The 23,044-nt window shown below is 39.0% G+C and overlaps 4 protein-coding genes and 1 pseudogene across 4 annotated transcripts in view; 2 read left to right on the top strand and 3 right to left on the bottom strand.

Annotated features, from left to right (window-relative positions):
- The window catches only part of LOC109537647 (rootletin), a 61,287-nt gene extending 43,944 nt beyond the window's left edge, over positions 1-17,343 (top strand). The window contains exons 18-32 of the mRNA XM_048661010.1: positions 3,029-3,224; positions 3,292-3,477; positions 9,597-9,841; positions 9,926-10,141; positions 10,195-10,396; positions 10,448-10,548; positions 10,604-10,888; positions 10,939-11,118; positions 11,177-11,389; positions 11,440-11,624; positions 11,677-11,803; positions 15,998-16,244; positions 16,297-16,472; positions 16,532-16,715; positions 16,770-17,343. Of these exons, the coding sequence (XP_048516967.1) occupies positions 3,029-3,224; positions 3,292-3,477; positions 9,597-9,841; positions 9,926-10,141; positions 10,195-10,396; positions 10,448-10,548; positions 10,604-10,888; positions 10,939-11,118; positions 11,177-11,389; positions 11,440-11,624; positions 11,677-11,803; positions 15,998-16,244; positions 16,297-16,472; positions 16,532-16,715; positions 16,770-16,864 (2,838 nt within the window). The 3' untranslated portion in view covers positions 16,865-17,343. The remainder of the gene's footprint in view (positions 1-3,028; positions 3,225-3,291; positions 3,478-9,596; positions 9,842-9,925; positions 10,142-10,194; positions 10,397-10,447; positions 10,549-10,603; positions 10,889-10,938; positions 11,119-11,176; positions 11,390-11,439; positions 11,625-11,676; positions 11,804-15,997; positions 16,245-16,296; positions 16,473-16,531; positions 16,716-16,769) is intronic.
- LOC109533297 (gametocyte-specific factor 1 homolog) lies at positions 3,483-3,848 on the bottom strand. Its single transcript, XM_019898584.2, has one exon. It carries the CDS (start codon positions 3,838-3,840, stop codon positions 3,520-3,522), a length of 321 nt encoding a protein of 106 aa, XP_019754143.1. The 5' UTR covers positions 3,841-3,848; the 3' UTR covers positions 3,483-3,519.
- LOC125502537 lies at positions 13,321-15,124 on the top strand (annotated as a pseudogene).
- A 2,725-nt stretch (positions 17,344-20,068) lies between the features above and the next one.
- Positions 20,069-22,444, bottom strand: LOC109533296 (FUN14 domain-containing protein 1B). The gene is made up of 2 exons (XM_019898583.2): positions 22,438-22,444; positions 20,069-20,519 (listed from the first exon to the last, which is right to left on the bottom strand). The coding sequence occupies exon 2, from the start codon at positions 20,501-20,503 to the stop codon at positions 20,123-20,125; it is 381 nt and encodes a 126-aa protein (XP_019754142.1). The 5' UTR covers positions 20,504-20,519; positions 22,438-22,444; the 3' UTR covers positions 20,069-20,122.
- On the bottom strand, positions 20,609-21,277 carry LOC109533295 (FUN14 domain-containing protein 2). Its single transcript, XM_019898582.1, has one exon. The coding sequence runs from the start codon at positions 21,235-21,237 to the stop codon at positions 20,848-20,850; it is 390 nt and encodes a 129-aa protein (XP_019754141.1). The 5' UTR covers positions 21,238-21,277; the 3' UTR covers positions 20,609-20,847.
- Positions 22,445-23,044: the final 600 nt, after the last annotated feature.

Below are 23,044 nucleotides of genomic sequence, written 5' to 3'. Positions count from 1 at the left end.
TTTGATAAATAATTCGTTCTTATTGCGAAATAGGAGCACTATTTATCAATCTGTAATAAAAGACGTGAGGAAATTCTGTCTTTTTTTTAAGACAAGGCGAAATACCCAAAAAGAAGTTTGTAAAAAAATAGTCTACTGTGGCATCTACTGTTGCTCGTAACGTTAAAGCGACAGAAAACTTAACTTTATTACTGTGGTAATTTGGGCCTTTCGAACTTTTTAAGTGGTCGTGAGCCAAGACGATATTACGACGCCCTTTCGGAAACGAGAAACGAAAAAAAGGTAGTCCAATCGTCAATCGCAGTGCAATGTAGCTGATTTGTTGACAAATAGTGTAATATACAGTAGTAATATTTAAATATATACAGTTTCTAACGTGTTTAGTAGTAGATCCTAATGGCTATGCGATATAGCGGCTAGGGATGGTCGATATTTAACGTAACCGCTAAAATAACAGTGTTCCAAATGTGTAACGTGAAACCGTAGTTACAGCTAGCCGATTTAACCGGTTTTTTTGGAACCGTCTCATAAAACCGAAATAGCAGTGCGCACACTTCGTAACAGCTGCAGCCGTTTGCCGATTTATAGGTTGTTTTTGGAACCGTCTCATCAACCTGAAAAAGTGGTTCGCGTAAGGACAGAACTGATCTATGGAACTGATGCGGCATCGTCGAGCGCTCTGTCTATCCAGTTGCAGCAGTTTCAGTTACCATTTGTCAACGGAAAACATGTTGTATGTAGTTGCGCGTTGCCTTGATGATTGTGTATCATTGTTCGTTTATAGGAATTACTGTTCAGTTCACCAGGAACCAGCGAAAATTTGTTTAGTTGCTGCGATGATATAATTCAGCGTTTTTAGTCTATAAATATTTAGTTTTCTGATATTCTCTAATAAATCTTAAAAAATCGGATTTCTCTCAAGAAACTTAGCTCGGGAGTTATATGGCCATTACCAGCAAACTAAGCATAATGTGCACTTGCATTTGAGCTATGAGCAAACTAAGAGTCTAAGACGTAAATTCCATCACAGTTGAAATTTAAAATAACAACCGTTTTTAGCAGAATGTGCACCTGCATTTAAGCAAGATGGCCATTTTTGAATATAAATTCAGTCAGAGATGAAATAAAAGTTATTTGAATAGTAATAAACGTTGTAGGGTCGACATATATTTTTTTTAATTTGTTTTTGGTGGTACCAAAATTAACTTGAGTAATACTTCGTCTAGGCTTGCCAAACACGCATTTATGTTTGTTGTTATTGCGAATTATTTAATGTTATTGTGAAACGAAATGCGAGAGATTATTTTCTAAAGCGAGTGCTATCATAAACGCGCGAAGAACTAGAATCAGTAAAAAGCATCTGCAAAGAAGTGGACATTTTCAAGGTTTTGAGGCAGAATTAGCGAAATTTGAGGACAAATTTGCCTCTGATGAGTCAATAAAATCCTAGAAAATTTCGATTCGAAAAATCGAGCAAAAAGTTACCGGTTGAGTGTCACTGAAATCCGAAATCAGGTAAATTTCGCTCTCGGGTCCCACAAATTTAAACCAGTGTATAGTTTGTAAGTAGTAGTGAGTAACTTTCTTTCGCTCACATCTCGGTCAGTTTTTCCGCCAATTCTATATATTCGTTCAAGACTGGGAGCACGGGATATTTTAAGCTTTCCAATGAATTTTGAAAAACTCGAAAATTCTTAAAGGTGATTAAACTTAGAGTCGCTTTTTCTGGAAAAAGACCCAATGCGAAACACAAAACACTTTTCCACTCGAAACTCACTGGTTTCTCAGCGGATTTAAATGTAAAATGGAAATTATGGAAGATTTTGATCCACAAAATGTATTTTAAACAATGGTGAAACGCTTTAACACTAAAAAAAATTGCCCCAAAAGATTCTAGTTTCAAAACTTTTCAGTTGATGATTACTTAACTGCAAGCCGATTTATGGGGGAAAGACGCAAAACAAAACAAAAACCACTCATCCATTCAAAACTTGCACTTTTGTCCGAATTTAAGATGTTCAAAAAATTGAAGATTTTGAGCTTCTAAACATTAGTTTAAGACCTGCAAAATACCATATGTTTAATAAACTTAAAAAATTGAGTTAAAGGACGTCTTTTCTCCAATTGCGGTCAGTTTTTCGCCAATTTTAAAATTTCGAAAGTGGCATGAACGCGAAGATTCCTGAAAGTAGCCGAAATACGATCCGATTTATCCGGAAAAGCCGCAAAGCACTCGTCCATTCAACAGTCGCGTGTTTTTTACATGATTTTAAATTTGCTTAAAAATGGAAGATTTTAAGCTTCAAAATGCGTTTTGAAAATTGGGTAAACTACAAAAATTAACTAAGATTTAACTGGATATAATCAATACAACTTTTGGGAAATTGACTTAATAAATTTGTCAGTGCAATTTCTAGCGAATTGTCTAGTCTCATTTGTACCCTTAGATTGTGGAATAAAAGTTTTTGCCATTTTGTCATCAACAAGGAAATATTAAAGACTTTTTGCGGTCTTTGGAACTTCTTTCTGTGTATATGTTGGACTGGGTATCAAAACCAAGTTGAGATCAAGCCGACGTTTGAAGCAAAAATTGGGAACCGAAGAACTTGGACATTAATTGATTGAAGCTGATATATAATAAAAATCGTTTTTTTAATGAGGCTATTGGTTCTTAGAAAGCCTCTTGATCATTTTTTTTAGTCTACAGATGTACCTACTTTAAGTATTTTCTATTGTATCAAAAAATTCTCTTGTCTCAAAGTCTGTTCGACCAGTCATTTTTTAACCATTTTTTAAGTCGAAATTTTCAAGTTTTTGAAGCAAAATTTGCAAACATTTAGGAAAAAGTAGGCACCTCTGAGTCACTGAAATCGTAGAAAACTTCGCTCTTAAGAGCCCCACAAACTTAAATGAGTGCATACTTTGCACTCGCTTAAGTGCCCAAAAAATGAAGTTCTGCCTTTTCTTACTTGGGAGACATTTGTCACTGAAAAAACCTAATCAAATTCACATTGGAATCGTTGTTTAGGCCCGATTGGAGGAATCTAAGACGCGCAGTGAAGAGGAGAAGACAGCGCTGCAACAGAAAATTGAGGAAATCCGCATCGAGAGAGACAACGCGCAAAATGAGGCCGAGAACCTGAAAGTCCAGTTGCACCTTTGTGAGGACAAGAGCGAGAGCGTCAGCAATTTACTGCACGAAACCACCAGAAAACTCAAAGAAGGTAAGTTGAGACTGTTTACTGAGAGAGGAGAGGAGGATGGGGTTATTAAAGTTGAGCAATATTTCAGTGGAAAACAGCTCAGAATGTTTGAGGAAGGAACTTACGGACGTGAGGCGTATGTTGGCGGACAGCACGTTTGAAAAGGAAAAATACCACAACACCAACAAGGAGTTGAGGGATCATGTGAAGAGAACGGAGAGCGAAAAGAGGGAACAAGCGCGGCAGCTGGAGGATGCCCTCCAAAAGATATCCAGTAAGCAATTAATCATCAAAATTTAATCTCTAACTCTAACACTTATAAGTACTCCTCATCCCAGTCCTCCTCAGACAAATTAATCTCCCGAATTCCCTCGATGTGAACAGGAGCGTGTGCCAGGGCTTTTCTCCTGTCGTTGTCGTACTCCCTTTGCGCCAATGTGGCTACCGTCTCCTTAAAGGGGCAAATCAGCATGTGCTGGGTGAGAGTATCAGTGTCGGGAAACTGATGCATAGCATTGTAGGGACAAACCAGCCATCCGGGGTAATTCTTCATACATTTGACGATGTGTCTTTGCAACACAGTAGTGGCCATCACATGCTGTTTGTTGAAAGGGCACCGAGCCATTTCTGTGGCCATTTTTCCTCCTGTGTCGAAATATTCATATATGGGAGAATTCAGGGCGTCAAAGTAGTTTCAAGAGGGGGCAACAAAGTGGGGCGGTTGCTTTAAGCGTTCGGTTTGCATATTTGATCTGGGGTTTATTAAAAAATGCTTGCTTTTTTCCATTTATTCGCAATTAACACGCAATTTAACGTTAGTCCACTTAATCATGTTTTCAGCAAATACTTGCTATGCACGCTTAGCCGGATTTCAATGTTAAGTAAATGTTAGACGAGGTGCTTATAGAGTAGCGAAACGAGGAAAAATGCAAATATTTAAAATTCGCGTCAATTATCGCCCAGTTAATTTGCATTCAAACTGTGAAATATTATTGGAACGGGCCCAACTGCAACCTAACAATCTGCTTGGGAGAACATGCAGGTATTTTTGCCATAAACATTCAATAAATCTGCAATTTTTGCATAATTTGCCCTGGATTTTAAAGCGATTAAGTCATGGGTTAGGATGTAAGTAGTGTCCCATTTCCGGAGTTGCAAGACATTTTGCGTGGTTGGGCAACACAGCAAAAGTTGTTAATGAATGTGCATAAAAAAGTACAAATTTGAATTATGGTCCTAAATTACCTTAAGACCAAGTCATGCTCTTAGCATGCCGCAAAGCGACACAAGTTGATCAATTTGATTTTATTCTTCTGGCCTAAAAGACCGAAAACACAGTTTCAAGCAATGGTTAACTTTTGCGAAAATTAATATGTTTCTATCCAGCTTTTTGCTTCTCGATTTAAATAAAAATTGTTGAAAAATATGCAAACGATTAAAAATAATACGCAAGATTCTTGATGCGAATTCAGAGCTTGAAAATCAGCTTTCACATCAAAAAGTCATGCCTTAAGCGTGTCTGAAATACCTAATAACTATCTTGAAAAATTGTACAAAGATTTTTAACTCTATAATTAAACAACGTCAAACATTGTTTAGTGCTAGAAAAATTGCAATTTTCTTCATCTGATTTTAGAGTGAAAAAACGTCGCATTTTCACACCGAATAAGGCACTGAAAAATTGCGCTTTCTGTTACTTTCGCGCAAAAAGTGGCCAGTTTGTTCGCGGTTTTAAAACTAAGTCGAGCTCTTATTGTGGCCCAAAACGGCCATTTTAGCAGGTTCTTTATGCAAGATTTGTAATTTTTGCAATTAAAAGGATAATTGGAAAAAAGCTTGTAATGAAAAAATGCGAAACTCGAATCTAAAAACGCAATGAACAGCACCAGTGTCTCAACAAAAAAATTACAAAAACCACCGGATAAAGAACCATAAAAATTACCATAGTTCTACTGCTGATTTTTGCGCATAAAACTAAAGTAAATCAAGGAAAATCATTGAAAATAGCCTATTGAATCATAACGAAAAAAACTAGCACACAGCTGAATGAATACCGATAAAAGTGTCTAATTAGACTAAAGAAGGCGATTTCCTTGGTCTGAATTTACCGAGGCGATCGTAAATAACAAGTACAACAGATGGCAAAAATTCATCTCATTACCGTGCATATGCTGGGTGACTTTTTGCAGGTGCACAATCGCAGCGATTTTAAATCGCTGTTTAAAATTTTTGGAAATAGTATTAATTCTCCAGTATTTAGTAAATGTGGCAAAGTAGGAATTTATGAATAGTTAAGAGGGCTTTTTGTAGCTTGTTTGGTTTCGGAGTTACAACGGTTCGAAGCAAAACCGTCTTCAGCAGCTTGGGAAAATAAAGCCTAAATCGCCCTACTGAAGAGTTCCGAGGGCTTTTTCAGATTGCCTGGTTTCAGTTACAATTAAAAAAAAAACATTCGTGTTTATCGGCGATGATTAATTGGAATTTTGTAAAAATTTGGGCTAAATTACAACTATTTTCCCAATTTTATCCATCAATAGAGCCTCAATCACTCTATTGAAACGTTTAGAGCGCTTGGCTTCAGTTCAAAGTGATACAGTTTTTATCGAAAAATCTTCTGAAACGTCTATGCGTCAGTGGAAAACTGGTTCATCAATAGAGCGATTGAGGCTCTATTAGTAGAAAATTTCGGAAACCTTTAATTTCTCTTTAAAAATTCGCAACTCTTAATCCAGACAAGGTGAAGAAAAGCTCTTGGAACTCGTCAATGGACCGAGTGGCGCTCTATTAGCTCAAAGCTTTGCGATTTTGCCCGATTTTTTAATAATTTTTCGTTTGGGCATTGAAGTTAAAGAAAGTTTTTTTTTATCAAAAGATATAGATTTTCGAGGCCATTCCTTGAAACTAGTGGGTTTTTCGGGTTTTTAGGCCGTCGTAAAATGGAATTTCTTCCTGACGTTTCGCAAGCATGAGTGGCTTGCATCCTCTGAGGTGGCTTCTGTGAACGCTTACACCACCTTAAGCCACCTCACCTGGGGATGCAAGTCACTCGTGCTTGCGAATCGTCAGGAAGAAATTCCATTTTACGACGGTCTAAAAACCCGAAAAACCCACTAGTTTCAGTTTTTTTTATTCGTACCTTTAAAACTAGTCAATCCGAAAAAAAGGTTTTTTATCTGTTCAATAGAGAGATTAAGGCTCTATTGGTAGACAAATTGAGGAACTGGTTTTGATTTTGCACGAATTTTGGAGAATTTTCCATTTAGATATCGACGATCAATACAGATATTCTAAAAAAAATCATATATCTGAAATTACAGAGACTGAAGAAAAGATTTCTGAACTTTTCAATTGAAAAAGTAGCTGCAATTTTTCTCGAATTTTAACGAATTTTCCATTCATTCATCGAACCTTAAGACGGTTTTTTTTTAATTCGCAACTTTGAAACAGAGCAACTGCACCTGAAACTTTCAATAGAGGGATTGAGACTATCTATATATATAAAATTCTCGTGTCACAGTTTTAGTTATCATACTCCTCCGAAAGGGCTTGACCAATTTTGATGAAATTTTGTATGATTATGATGTATATAAAGACAAATTCAGTAGATCTGAGAATAGGTTGTTATCTATTTTTTATACCCCTAAGTGATATGGGTGCTGCCATAAACCCCTATCTTTTAATAGCTATGTTAGTAATTCAATAAATTTAAAATACAATTTAAAAAAATCTCAAGTGGGCAAACCGCCCACTCGAGATGAAAAAAAAACCCTAGGAATAATTTATATGGCAATACAACGTTTGCCGGGTCAGCTAGTATTGATATAAAATCTTGGAAAATTAGTTTTTCGTAAATTTTCCATTTAGGCATTAACTTTTTAAAGTTGATAAATTGAACAATTCGTTAAAATTTGGCAAAGGCGCAAATGTTTCTACCAGAGCCTCAAATTTCTTGGAGTAAAACGGTTTTAAGCGTCAAAACCTAAATTAAAAGACCCTGAAAATTCGGGCAAAAACGTTTTCCTATTTTTTTGCTCTATTGAACTGTTGAAAGAACTTTTGAAAATTTAACCTAGTTTCCCAAATTGTTGCTACCAAAAGACCCTCAACCGCTCGATTGAAAAATTTAGAGCGTTTGTCTTCAGGTTGTTTGGTTTGAAAGTGACGATATTTGTAAGAAAAGAACGTCGTATGCGTCGATGCCTAAATGAAAAAAATCGTAAACATTTAGGCAAAAACTCAACAAGTTTTTCAATTTCATCGCCCAATAGAGCATCGATCGCTCTATAAAAAAGTTTCAAGATATTGTCTTCAGGTTGTTCGGTTTTAAGGTTACTTATAAACTTTTTAAAGAAAAACCGTCTTATGCTTAAATGAAAAATTCGTAAAAATTACAGAAAAAACTGATCAAGTTGTCCAAATTTTTCTCCTGTTGACCCTCAATCGCTCGAAGAGTTGAAGAAACCTTTTCACCGATTGTTTGGTTTCCGAGCTACGAATTTTTGAAGAAAAACTTAAGCGTCGATGGTTGACTGAAAAATTTCCTAAAATTCGGACAAAATGACAGCTAGTTTTCAATTGTCTACTAATAGAGCCTCAACCTCAACCGCCTTATTAAAGATTTCAGAAGTTGTGAATTTACAAAAAATGTGCCGATGTCTAAATCGAAAATTCCTGAAAATTCGGGCAAAATCGCAACTAGTTTCCCAACTGTATCCACCATTAGAGCTTCAATCGCTCTATTGAAAAGTTTAAAGCGTGGGTTTTCAGGGTGTTTGGTTCTAAAGTTACCAATCTGTCTAAAGGTTCGATGGCTGAATGACAAATTCGTTAAAGTTTGGGCAAAATCGTATCTAGCAAAATATTTTCCTAGTAATAGAGCCTCTACCATTCTGCACAAAAGTTCAGAAGGCGTTTCTTCAGTCTGTCTAGTTTCAGAGATGTGAATTTTTAAACAAAATCTGTCTTGAGCGTCGATGTCTAACTGGCAAATTCCTAAAAATTCGGCCAAAATAGCAACTAGTTTTCAATTTTTTCTATTACAATTCTTTAACAAAATTTTGAAAAAATCTGTCCTCAGCGTGGGTGTCGAAATGGAAAATTCCTCAAAATTTGGGCAAAATGGAAAGAAGTTCCAAATTTCGATTCGATTTCCCAAAAATTCTATTATATTCTATAATTCTAATTCTATTAATAATTCTTAGAAAATCGGGCAAAATAGCGACTAGTTTCGCACATTCTTCAACTAATAGAGCCTCAGTGGCTCCATGAACGGGTTCTAAGACCTTTTCTTCACTTTGTTTTGAAAGTTGCAAATTTTTACAGAAAAAAGTCTTGAGCTTCGATGCCCATATAAAAACATCTGGTGCAAAATGGATACCAGTTTTAAAATTTTTGACTAATAGAGCCTCAATCGCTCAATCTGCAGCTTGTTACTCGGAAAGTTTAATTGAAATGGCCCAAGTTTCTGATTTTTGCCAACGTAGTAAAAATCGGCATCAATATTGATGTTTTTTCCAAGCTGCGCTTTTTCATTAGAAAATTTGCATCTTCCAACCGAATTGACGTAGCAACTTGCAATTTTTTCCATCTCTAGACGACACTCGCCCCTAAATATGGGGAATGTTTTGTAGAAATCGCACAAGTTTCTGATTTTTGATAGCTTAAGAAATATCGGCATCAAAATGGATGTTTTCCCAAACTGCACTTTTTCATACAAAAATCGCATGTTTCAAACGAATTCAAGCAGCAACATGAAATTTTTGCTATCTTTAGAAGACACTTGCTTTTCAATACCCGGAAAGTTTCATTGAAATGGCCAGAGTTTCTGATTTTTGCCAGCATAGCAAAAATCGGCATCAAAATTGGTATTTTTCCAAGCTGCGCTTTTTAATTAGAAAATTCACATCTTCCAACCGAATTGACGTATCAACTTGCAATTTTTTCCATCTCTAGACGACACTCGCCCCTAAATATGGGGAATGTTTTGTAGAAATCGCACAAGTCTGATTTTTGCCAGCTTATTTTTTCCAGCACGGTTTCAGAGTTGCAGTTTTTTAAATGAAAAACTACCTAAAAAAGTGGTCCGCATGCACCTTGCAGAATAAAACCTGAAAGCCCAGAAACACTTCCGACTGAACAATGAATAATTACCAGAGTTTCTCGGAGCAGATCCGGCAGCAAAACACGTAATTAACAAAAACACTCAGATCATCAATGTAATTAAGTAATCCGCGCTCGAGCACGTCACGGAATAACAATGGAATTTCCTCGAAATCCGATGGGAAGATTCTCTTGACGTGCTCATTAAAAAAACACATGCAGCCCATGTCCAGATGTTCCAAATTTCCAGTCAAGCATCCAGGTTCAGTTTGTCAACTGCAATCAACATTCCAGGTCTAGAAGAAGTGAAAGGATCGTTGGATCATGACCGCGCCCGCCTTCAGAACCACATCCGGGATCTAGAGAAGGAACAGCTGCAAACCGAGCACAAGGTGCAGAGCTTCCAGGAAGAACTGCAAAGAGCTCAGGCGGCCGGCAGTCAACAGCAGCAGGAGGAGAAGGAGCTGCAATCCCGACTGTTGAACGAAGTGGAGGAGCGCGAGCGGTCCCATCAAGAGCTGCACCAACTGAGAAAGCAGGTATTTGAAAAACCTTTTCTCTGCTTTCCAGCTGCCTCCAAGCAGCTGGGAATAAAATCCTATAATATAAACCTGCCATTATAGATGTCTGAGCTGGAGAGAAATCTGGAACAAACCAGGCAGGAGTTGAACAAGACCCGAAGTCATTCGGGCCAACTAGAGGAGCAATGGCATGCACGCGAACAAGACCTGCTGGTCCATTTGGAGGACAGCAGAGTGAAGGAAAAGCGGCTGGAGGACCAAAAGCACAATTTAGAAGTCTGCTTGGTGGACGCCACTCAACAGATACAAGAGCTGAAGGTAGTGGAAGTGGTGGTAAAATGCTTTCAGAAACAATTAAACAACGTTTGCAGGCCAAACTGGGAGGAGCTGAGGGAAGAGTGCGCGCCTTAGAAACGCAACTCACTCAACTGGAATGTGCCAAACGGGAAATCGAGCAAAAGCTCTTCAGCGTGGTGTCCACTTTGAGGAGAATAGGAGGCATCCAGCTGGATGGTTCAGTTAGCATGCCCTATAGATTGCTGAGTCCATCACGCAGATGGAGCCCGGCTAGAGGTAGATAAAATAACTTAAAAAAATGTGAACTAGAGCAACTCTAACCTGCAGGCCATGAGGACAAAGACGGCTCTATCGATGTGGATCCGGAGGTGGTGCGAAAAGGCGTGCGCAACCTGATGCAACAAGTCGCTCAAATCGAAAGAGAGCGGGTAATTAGCCACTCACTAAAAAAATCGGCATTTCATCTCTGGGTTTCTCTTAAAGGACGACTACAAAACGCAGGTGGTCACCGCTAAAAAGCAACTGCAAGAAGCACAGGACACTCAGAGTAAAGGCGACCACAAAATGACCAAAGTGTTGCAGAGCCTCCGAACCTTGCAGGAGGAAAAGGGAAATTTGGAGGCCACTTTGGGGCAGAAGAACATGGAACTGCAGGCGCAAAACGACGTCCTGCTGAAGAAAACCGAGGAGGCGAAGCAGATGAGGGAGAAGGTGGTGTCTTTGGAACTGTCCCTGAGTGGGGAAAGCGACCAGAAGCACCACTATGAGGTAACGTTGCTTAATGAAGCGAAGCAGTTAATTGAGCTGCGGTTATTTAGGAGAAAATCGAAAAACTGAAGGTGGCCCTCAACCGATCAGAGGCCGAGAAACGAAACCTGCAAGAAGAACTGGCCCGAACTGAGAGCAGATCCACCAAACTGGAACTGCAAAGAATGTCCACAGAGGGCGATTTACAGAGGCTACAGATGATGCTGCAGGAAAAGGATACCACTCTTCAAGTAAGCGTGTTGAACCCATTGAGAAGCCTCACGCCAAAAATACCAATCATTTGTGCAGAAACTTCAAGAAAAGTGCGACCACCAAAGCAGAGCCTTGGCAAGCTTGGAGGAACGATGCATTTCACTCAAATCAACCATCGACCAATTGAACTGCTCCTTGGAAAAGGCTTCAAACAGTGAAAGCGAGCTGAAAGCCGAAGTCCAAAGGCTGCAGCGCAGCTTGATGGAGACGATGTCCTCGCAGCAAACCGAGACCGAGAGGCTCAAACATGTAAGTCACTCCAAAGGCTCAATTCACATCAAAATATCGTCCTAATTTAGATGCAAAAAGCGCTGACAAACTGTGAAAACGACCGGCGCGTGGTGAGCGAGCGATTGGAGACCACGCAGAACAGTTTGGCGGAAATGCGCCGCAACAACCAGATCCTTCAGGATCAAGTAACAAGACTGAATAACGAATTAGCGAATAATGAAGTACAAAAATCTGGACTGGAATCGCAGCTTAGGTGGGCCGAACCTGGCAAAATCGCCCTTGGTTTAACTTGCGCAATATTTCAGACTGGCTCAATGGCCTGCGGATACTCAGATGGGCTCTCATCAGGAGGAGGAGTTGAGGATGCAGCTGCATTCGGTGCAAAAAGAACGCAATGAGTTGAGGGGAAAAGTGGATTCTATGAACACCAAGGTAAGCTGTCTCAAGCCTTGTGGCAGTGACGTAATAATTGCCGTTCTTTTTCTGTCGCATCAAATTGTTACAAATTGCGGAACTATGGAAGATTATTGAGTTGATTTATTGGGGAGTGTTGGCAGTTTCTGTGAATTTTTCCTGGCTTCATTTCAATTTACAGATACATTTTCTACTTGTGCTTGTGTTATTTTGAGTTCCTCATTTTTTCTTATTTTCTTCGCCATTTGACTGCAAGTTAACGTTAATAATTGCGCAATTGGGGCAAACTAATAGCGAAACTGAAGAGTGATTAATTTTTCCAGTTAACTGTTTACCTTCAGCAAATTTAACCTCGTTTTTGCAACTGCAAATAATTATGATATTCTTATCTTTCCTGGGTCTCAGTCAAAGTGTGAAGTAAAAATTTTGAAACGTTTTAAGAATCGTTTATTTCATTACGTTTCGGCGAGACAACAGCGCCATCATCAGATATAAAATTTACACAAACTACAAACATCAATTCACAATTAAAACATGTTGCATATAAATTATAATTTACAAAGTGTTAAAAGATTCATCAGTTTTTGAGGGAAAAAAATCTTCCTTTTGGGAGAACAAAACACCGGAAAAACTTACCTCATGATTGGTTAAAATCAACGTCCTTGTTGAAAACCTTAAGTTTGTCTGAATTATTTTTTTGCGAGAGTGGTATGCATGTATTGAGATAAGCAGAACTAGTTTTAATTTTTCACTAGTGTACCGGGTGTTCCATACTTATAGCTTTATTCTGGTTTGGTCAATCTTGCTAAGGTTGTCGGTATCTGATCTGAAATTTACTGCTTTTGCATGTTTTTTTATTTGTATCATTTCTTGGATTCTTCTTTTATGATAATGTGTTTCCCTAACTAAAATATCTGCGTTGTTAAAATCAAAATTATGCAACATTTGGTGTGCATGTTGTGTTAATCCTGTTTTATTTTCACTAGTATTTCTCAGACTGTATTTATGTTCGTACATTCGCTTTTTAAAATATTGTTTAGTTTGTCCTCTATATGTATTGACGTGCCCCGAAGTAAAATTATTTTTTGTTATCCCTTTTTCCGCCAGAAACACCCCTCGCATTCACCCTTTAACTAATGGTGCGCGGTGGCGGTCAGTGCGTCCGGGTTAGAGGGTGGTGCGGGGGTGCGGTCGGGAAAAAGGGATCGTACGGTCAGTCCTGTGAACCAGTCCCGAAGGAAACGCGTACGGAGACAGTCTAGGGTACTCCAAAAAGAAGGCTACCGACGCCACGCCACGCCATTTTGTTTTCTTTTTTTTTGAGTGCTGGATTTCAAGGAACACCAGTTTTTTCCGGAGCATCCTTGCTCCGGAGACCAGACTATTTGCCCGCCGCGGTACGTGGGACAATTGTGCGCGCCACAGGTACCCGAGCCATAGACTCCCGTAATTTTAGTTTATTTTATATATTATTAATTGTAGTTGGTTGCAATTCCGTCTGTTCGTTGTTGTTTGTTTTGTTTTTTTTGTTTTGTTTGCTTTTATTATTGGTAGTTTACATTGCGCGCAGAATCGCGCGCAAGCAGGGTGTACTACCCAAAAGAAGTACCTGGCATCCCGTCCCGTGGGAAAATCCCACGGTATCCATTAAATTTTGTGCGTTGGACTTGGGGTCTTTTTTATTAGTGCGCATCCACCATTACATCGCTCAAAATGCAGGGACAGGGTCGCGATTCCCATTCCGGGGGAGAGACTCCGGAAATGCCCTCCGCTCGCAACTCGAGCGAATGGAGGGGGGATCTGCGCCACAGTATTATCACATTCTAAACAATTCACTCTATACATATATACGCAGTCAGTTACTAAACAACCCAAGTCATCTCGGCATTGTAAAAATCGGTTCAAACCTTTCGTGTTCCTTGGTTCCCGAATATAAGGAGACTTTACATTTATAATGGACAGATTACTGAGATTGACTGGTGGAATGCCTGGTTTAAGTCAGGCGCCCCCTGTCAGTGATGCCCCAGTTGTGGACACTGCAGAGCAGGTGTAAATTTCCTCCCTGGCCCTTCTGAAGATGTTAAAACATGGAAGAGCTGGAGTTCCTATGGAAGTCATGGGCCTTATGCTAGGTGAATTTGTAGATGACTACACAGTGAGAGTGATAGACATAAAATGTTGGACATGCTCAGACAAACTGGAAGGCCCGAAATGGTAGTGGGTTGGTATCACTCTCATCCAGGATTTGGATGTTGGCTCTCAGGAGTCGACATAAACACCCAGCAGTCCTTCGAGGCTTTGTCCGAACGTGCTGTTGCTGTTGTGGTTGATCCAATACAATCTGTTAAAGGCAAAGTTGTTATAGATGCATTTAGATTGATAAATGCAAACGTGATGGTACTCGGTCAAGAGCCTCGCCAGACCACGTCCAATCTTGGGCATCTTCAAAAACCATCTGTGCAGGCTTTAATTCACGGCCTTAACAGGCATTACTACTCAATAAGTATTAATTACCGGAAAAACGAATTAGAACAAAATATGCTATTAAACTTGGATGGACGAACTAACTCTAGCTGATTATTCGGAAAATTGTAGCACCAATGAGAAAACGGTAGCAGATATGCTGGAGCTTGCTAAAAACTATAACAAAAATCTTGAGGATGAGGAAAAAATGACCCCAGAACAGTTGGCCATTAAAAATGTCGGTAAACAAGATCCTAAAAGACATTTGCCTGAAATCTACATATTTCAAGTTCGAAGACAAATATTACTCACAAATATACGGTGCAGCAATGGGTTCCCCCATATCAGCAACAATTGCAAACCTTGTTATGGAAAGCTTGGAAAAAAACATAATAACAAGCCTAAATTATAAACCAACTTTCTTTAAACGCTATGTGGATGATTGCTTAATGTGTTTACCCAAAGGTAAAGTTCAATATACCCTAGATAAATTCAACTATTTTCACGACACTAAAATTTACAATGGAAAAGGATAAAAATCAATCAATACATTTTTCAGACATAACAGTAAATTATGATAATTCAGGTGAAATAAAAACAAATTGGTATACAAAAGAAGTTTGGTCAGGAAGATTTTTAAACTATAATTCATATGCACCCAAAAATATAAAAAAGCGTAATAAAGGTATAGAGGTATAAAATTATCACACCCACATTAAAGACAAAAAAAAATTAAAAACTACTAAAGCCACACAACATTATAATTGCGGAAAAAACAAAAAACAACTCATCAACTGAATGTTTCCCAAAACTAAAGCCAAAAACTGACAAAATGGATAAACCAAATACTGTATATAGAGTGAATTGTTTAGAATGTGATAATACATATATAGAGCAAACTAAACAATATTTAAAAAAGAGAATGTACGAACATAAATACAGTCTGAGAAGTATTAGTGAAAATAAAACAGTATTAACACAACATGCACACCAAATGTTGCATAATTTTGATTTTAACAACGCAGATATTTTAGTTAGGGAAACAAATTATCATAAAAGAAGAATCCAAGAAATGATACAAATAAAAAAACATGCAAAAGCAGTAAATTTCAGATCAGATACCGACAACCTTAGCAACATTTACCAAACCCTAACAAAACCATACGTATGGAACACCCGGTACACTAGTGAAAAATTAAAAGTATTTCTGCTTATCTCAATACATGCATACCACTCTCGCAAATGTAGAAAATAATTCAGACAAACTCAAGGTTTTCAAGAAGGCAAAGACCTAAAAGGACGTTGGTTTTAACCAATCATGAGGTAAGTTTTTCCGGTGTTTTGCTCTCCCAAAAGAAATAATTTTTTTCCCTCAAAAACTGATGAATCTTTTAACACTTTGTAAATTATAATTTTTATACAACATGCTTTAATTGTGAATTGGTGTTTGTAGTTTGTGTAAATTTTAAATCTGATGAGGACGCTGTTGTCTCGCCGAAACGTAATGAAATAAACGATGTTTCAAAATTTTTACTTCACACTTTGACTGAGACCCAGGAAAGAACCCAAGTCGACTGATCTCGTAAAAAGTGAATGGGATTTTTTTTAGGGCAAAATAAAATGTTTACACTCACATCAAGCAATACGAATGATGAATGTTGAATTTATCAACAATGAAAAACAAAGACTGACTGACCCACTGACTTTCGAACCAACCAACTACATGCAGTAAAAACCATTAATTTCCAGGTGAGGCAATTGGAATCGGAAAACCGAAGCCTGGAACGCATGGCCTCAAAATCCGCCGCCTCCATGCGCCCCAAATTGTACGATCGTCCTGAAAAATCCTACGATCGTCCCGAAAAGGCCTACGAACGTGCGGAAAAGTCGTTCAACCGTTTGGATAAGTACGAAAGTGACTCGGCTGTAACCGAAATCGACAAATATGAGCAGGAAAACCGCGAATTGCGCCTGCGAGTTTCCAGACTGGAATCAGGTAGTCACTTTTAACCGCCTATAAATCCCGGTTCTGAAAGATTGGATTCCAGAACTGACGGAAAAAGAAGTGGAATTGGCCAGACTGAGGACCCAAAGACCGAGCTTGGATGGAAAATTCGACCGGGCCGAGATTGAGCGATACAGGGCGGCCCAACTGCAGGCCGAAAGACTGCTGGAAGCCCGCGAGCAGAGCCATCGGCAGCAAGTCAGTCGCCTGGAAAGCCAAGTAAATGGGAAACTCTAGACTATAGCCTAAGTCTTTTAATCGTTGCCGTTTGTTGCAAGGTGAAGTTGTTGAGGGAGCAGCTGAACGAAGAAATCAAGCGCAGGCAACAGTATGTGCTGCGCAGCACCAAAGCGGGCAGGGAGATGCAGCAGCTGAGGCAGGCTCTGGGCGATTCCTTGCGCACTGTTTCCCAAGACCCTTCTTTGGATGCCCTGCTTTTGGAGCATGAAGCCAGAAAACTAGGTGAAAAATCGCATTTTTTTAAGTTTAAATGATAAACTGATTTTTTGCTTCAAGATAACACTTTATCGACCACTGCCAGTCTGCCACCGGCCTTAGGGCTGCCTTCGTCCTCGTCCTACAGACGCTCGATGACGCCCCAACCCAAATAAGAGATTGTTTCGAATTACGAACTAGTATAAGCACACGATGTTTGCTGTAGCTTTAGAGTGAGGTTTGTTTAACGTTCCTTATCGGGTTTCATTCAGAATTCTCACCTATCAAGGATTAATTTGTTTGGTTGAATGTGCCCGAGTTTGGGGTAGCTTAATTATAACTAGACTTTTGTATACCAAAGAATGCTCGTTAGATTGTAGGAACGTTTGTTGTTCGGGGGAAGGACCAAAATCACCAGAATTTCATACTTAAGTAAGTAGTTAAATAATAATTCACTTCATCGATTAGGTTGGTTTCGAGTATTAACACTGTGTATCGGTTATTTAAAACGCATCTTGCCACGTGTGATTCATGTCACAAAAACTATGTAAAGGGAAAGCGAGTGAACGTGTACTTAACTCAAACGCAAAATCCGCCCATTCGATAATTTAGTTAATTGTAAAGCAAGCTTTAGTAAATACGTTTGTAACACGCAGCGATCGAGTTGGTTTTTCTATGTCCCAACCTCAGAAGCCCCAGAGTGTTTACTTGGTTTATTAGGGCTTGGGGGTCTTGAAAGCAGCCAAATCGGCCAGAATTTAATTGAAAATCTGCCAACATCAATATATTTTGCCACGTATAATTCAGTTTCCATAAGGACTGCAAACGATGGGAACCTGCGTTTTACTTAATGCGAACTAATTCGAACGAAGTGCGCTCGGGGTTCAGCATCGATTTCTCTGTAATGTCAGAAGTTAGAAAACTTATGGTCGAAGTGTTTGGTCGGACAAAGTCGCTTCTATCAGTGGACAAAGTTTCCATTTTTAAACGACAAAATTCTCACGATTTTTCAGAGTATGCAACGCTGTTTTCGTATACCAGAGTTTGGCATTTAATTATGCAGAAACTAACCAGGTGCGAGAGTGGGTTAAAAAATTTCATCATCAGGCAATTTTCAAGAATTTTTCAACTTTCCATGTGATTTTCGGGGATATTTAAGCAGATCGTCGAGCGACATTTATTTGCTCAGAAACTTGAAAAGCTAAAAGGTCACGTTTGAAAACACATTTACAGGCGAAAGCCACTTCTACTAGTGCAAAACGTTTCTACTTTGACTCATCTTCAGGGAATTTTGGGGATTTTTTCAAACTTTTGCTTGTAGTTTGCGCGATTGCTTATGCATGCCGGAGTTTCAGAGTTGTTTGGTCAAAAACAGGTTAAATTTGTAAGCGATGTTCGCATGGATTTTCTTGGGAATAGTGCGTTTTATGACTATCAAAGGCTTCGATTTTGAGACATCATCAGACAATTTTCAAGATGTTTCAAATTTGCGATAGAATTATATGCTTGTTTATGCTCGGTTAGGTTTGGCAATTATTTTCGCAAAAAAACAGCATTTCGCCTGCTTTGTGTAGGGCTAAATGCGTTCTATAAGTGACAAAAGTTTCGATTTTGACTCATCATCAGGCTATTTTTGAGGAGTTTGTATGTGCGTTTGATTTTTGACATTGCTTTCGCAGGGCCAAGTTTAACATTTATTTCTTCAGAAACCAGTAAAGCAGGAAATTCGCTTTCGGTTTGTTTTTGTAATGCCAAGTGCGTTCTCTATGTGGAAAAAGTTCGATTTTGACTCATCATCAGGAAATTTTTCAGGATTTTGTAAATGCGCTCTTGAATTTTGGCGTTCCTTTTGCAGGCCTGAGTTTCTCATTTACTTTCTCAAAAACTACCAGAGGTGCAAATTCACTTTCGGGATTATTTTGCAGGAAAAATATGAGTTGTCTATGTGAAAGAAGTTTCGATTTTGACTCATCATCTGCTAATTTTTGCGGATTTTTTAAATGTGCTGTTGGTTTTCGACGTTTTATTTTTCCGGTCTAATATTCTCAGATAACAGTATAGCAGAAAATTAATTTCCGCTGTTTTTTGTACGGCAAAGTGCGTTCTGTGTGAAAGCAGTTTCAAGTTTGACTCAACATCAGGCTATTTTTGAGTAGCTATTGAATGGAACTGATTTTTGGCGACTGTTCTAATAAAAAGCCATCATCAGGTAGTTTTTCAGCTGCCCCTTTATCAATCTGTTATTCATGCACATACACTCAGTTAAACAAAAACAGACTCATCTTCTCTGTCAGAAAAGTTTGTTCAAAAATTGCCGAGCGTTTCGATTGTCAGTCATCATCAGGCAGTTTTCAAGAATTTTCCACTTTCCATGTGATTTTCGGGGATATTTAAGCAGGTCGTCGAGCGACATTTATTTGCTCAGAAACTTGAAAAGTTAAAAGATCACGTTTGAAAACACATTTACAGGCCAAAGCCATTTCTACTAGTGCAAAACGTTTCGATTTTGACTCATCTTCAGGGAATTTTCGGGATTTTTTCAAACTTTTGCTTGTAGTTTGCGCGATTGTTTATGCAAGACGGAGGTTCAGAGTTATTTGCTCAAAAACAGGTTAACTTTGTAAGCGACGTTTGCATGTATGCGATGTTCCGATTTTGAGTCATCATCAGGCTATTTTTGAAGAGTTTTTTAATGTTCCTTTGAATTTTGACATTGATTTTGCAGGGCCAAGTCTAACATTTATTTTCTCAGAAAGCAGTAAAGCTGGAAATTCACTTTCGGTTTGTTTTAGTAATGCCAAGTGCGATCTCTATGTGGAAAAAGATTCGATTTTGACTCATTATCAGGAAATTTTTGAGGTTTTTTAAATGCGCTCTTGAATTTTGCGCTCCTTTGCCAGCCCTGTTTCTCATTTATTTTCTCAAAAACTATCAAAGGTGCAAATTCACTTTCGGGATTATTTTGCAAGGAAAAATGGGTTGTGCATGTGAAAGAAGATTCGATTTTGACTCATCAACAGCCATTTTTGGCGGAGTTTTTAAATGTGCTGTTGATTTTGACGTTACTTTTACAGGTCTAACTTTCTCAGACACCAGTAAAGCAAAAAATTAATTTCCGCTTTTTTTTGTACGGCAAAGTGCGTTCTGTGCGAAAACATTCTGGAATGGTGAAAAAGTACTGTGTGTTTCACGTTTGACTCATCATCAGGCTATTTGTGAATAGCTATTGAATGATGCTGATTTTTGGCGACTGTTCTAATAAAACGGCATCATCAGGTAGTTTTTCAGCTGCCCTTTTATCAATGTTATTCATGCACATACACTCAGTTAAACACTCAAAAAAAATTTCCGTGTTTTGGTTTCAAAACAGACTCATCTTCTCTACTCAAATAAACATGTTTATTTAAATATTGAATACGTCCAGAGTTGCGCATCTAAGTAGCAGTTCCAATCAAAAACCCACCGACAAATCCCGAAGTAAACGGGGTGTTGTTCTTGAAAAAATCCATCACTTTGTCGGTCCAGGCGCGATCCTGATTGCTGATCTCGCTCTCCACCCGATCAACCACTTTTTCCAGCTTCTTGCTCAGTCTGGACCAGTTTACTTTGATAAATCCTCTTTCGCTGGCCAGTTGGAGCAGTATTATGCCGCCACCGACCGCAAATGCGGTCGTTTTGGCCACACGCATGGTCAAATAGCCGGAAATCCAACCGGATCCGGCTCCTATTAGGATTTGCTTGGTCGTGTCCGATTTGTCCACATCGCCCAAGTATCTTGAAATGAAGCTCTTTGCTTTATCAACTGCTTCCCCCATTGGTCTATGTTGAGCACTAGAAGACAAGACACTGGCATAAGCGTCTTTTTAACACTGTGAGCTAAAAGTTAATGATGGGGCTGAGAAACTTAATAATGCAATTAATTTAGGTGACCAATATGTTTAATAAATAAAACAGCGTGAACAGAAATACATATTTGACCTAAGGCAGTTTTGCTAATAAAAACAGATGGAAGTTATTGCGCGATCTAACACAGCTTTACACGAGATTCATTAAAGCTTTAATACTAAACAGTATGATTTTTCGAATGCTACCATACAAGGGTTTTTCACTTAAGTTAAATACTATTTGGATTAAGTGGAAGTACATCCGATGCTAAACTTTAAGCGGAAATTCCCACTCCAATGAGCACGCCGCCAACAAAGCCCACAGTAAACGGAGTATTTCTCTTCGTGAAATTCACCACTTTATCGGTCCAACTGGCTGAACGGCCAGTTAGAACCTCTTCCACTTTGTCCGCCACTTTATCAATTTTCCTATTAACTTTATTGTAGTTCACTTTGATGATGCCCTGATCGTTTGCCACTTGCAGAATGATGATGCCGCCTCCAACGGAAAGAGCCACCGTTTTTCCGGCCTTGGCCGAAATAAAACCGGTGGCAAATCCGGAAACTGCCCCAATAATCACTTGTTTGGTCGCGTCGGATTTTCCAATATTATTGAAAAATCTGCTAATTGCGTTTCTTGCATCATCTGCTGCTTCTGCTGCCATTTCTATGCAGGTTTGAGATGAGATTTCAGTTGCTGATAATCTAGAAGAACACAAACACAGATAAACCAAAGTCGTGAGAAAAAACACAATACACACACACACTTATTTCGTGTATTCTACCAAAGCGCTTATGGGATGCAACTGGGTTTTTCTTCTTAGTCTTCATTATTGTTTCAAATTCAGCTGCAAAAACTTGGGAGCTCAGTGGCTTATTATCGATGTAAGAGAGACTTCGGGAGTGCACGGCGTAATAATCCCGGCCCGAAAACTGATGCGCTTTTTCTGATACTAATTTCAAGGCAAAATTTAGGGCTTTGCCAGATGCCTTGTCCCTAGACTAGAGATAGAGCGTCACGTAAATATTGTTAGAAAATAATTTATGTGATGGGGATACCTATTGCACCTACGTTCAAGCTACAAGTGAAAACGACGACCGATTAGAAGCCTTTGATGCCATAGAAATAGTTTTTAACACATTTCGTAGGTATTTAGGTTAGTTGTGGTTGATTTTTCAGTTTTCGTAAATTTTCCAACAAACTGATTCTTGTGCCTTTTTAATAACGTTAAGCTTCCAACTCCAAAAAACGGAAATCCATCCATTTGGTGGAACTTTGGCAACTTGTTTCCCAATAGTTTGCAATGTGCATGAAAATGGGTGGCCTGTTTTCTTATGGAAAAATTGCAAACCTCATCAACCAGAGAAAACTGGTAAAAAATCTGTTTTAACTTCCAGCGCAATCGGGCCTTGAATTACGCAAATTGATGTAACATGCAGAGTATTAATTAAATTAATTGCATGCCTACGGTTACTACAGTGAAAGAAGGTTTACATTCAACTTCTCAGGCCACGAATCAGATAACCTCAAGGAGCCCAGAATAGAGGTGAAATAGTAGGTACATGACTGTGCACAAATGCACTGCGGAGATAAGACAACTGCACATTGCAACGCATATTTATAAAAATTACCATTGGCAAGCACATCTCGCCCTAATCAGGTGCTAAACTATCATGTGACCCCAAGGGCCAGCTCTCTAGCTAGCAAAATAAACCCGAAACTCGGCAATTTTAGCAAGAAAAATGACCTTGAAAGGCTGCGTTGCTGCGCATTATACAAATCGCTGAACATTCACTAGGTCAACCCCTCTTGAAACTACGCCTTAATTAAACAAAATATGGAGCAAAAGTGATTTAAAACTTACCAAACGAAACTCGCCGAACTAATAATAGATGCTTAGCAATAAAAGGAAAAGTGAGGTTGTGTCAATAGCCTGTCATCAATTTCAGATGTTCATTGGCGCCCCCTGCGGCGTTATAATCAAGTGCGCAGCTTCTGGTTCTACGCACACTGCAACGCGCAGTGGGCGAAGTCATTCAGGTGGGGAGCTGCACTGATTATTGAAAAAGGACGCATCTACATGTAAGCTCTTTGTCGCGCTTTTGCACGGAAATTCCACTGGATCAAGTCCATAGAACAAGGCTTATCAGGTCCTTAAGTCTTGTTCTATGATCAGGTCGCAACCGGGCGCCATTGGATTTTTTCGCTCTGTTCATTTGAATTAAATTTGCGCGATAAAATCGTCGTGTGTAGTCTGAGCTATAGCTGAAGACCGCAAGAACGGTCAATTCGAGCTCGAATTCAGAGCGAAAGCAAAGGGGCGTCTATTTGGGAGCAGTTCCGAACTGATCCAGCGCCAGTTGGAGCGCACTTTTCGTACCTGGTTGGTTTGGATGCTTAGCAGAGCAGTTGATGCATTAAAGTGTGCCTTATTTTTTAAAAAATCCCGGATTTTTTTGCTGCTATAACAA

Source organism: Dendroctonus ponderosae, unplaced genomic scaffold, assembly GCF_020466585.1.
Source record: "Dendroctonus ponderosae isolate FM_Combo_2020 unplaced genomic scaffold, Dpon_F_20191213v2 Dpon_F_20191213_1, whole genome shotgun sequence".
Classification (NCBI taxonomy): Eukaryota; Metazoa; Arthropoda; class Insecta; order Coleoptera; family Curculionidae; genus Dendroctonus; species Dendroctonus ponderosae.
This window is presented reverse-complemented; position numbering and strand designations above follow the sequence as displayed.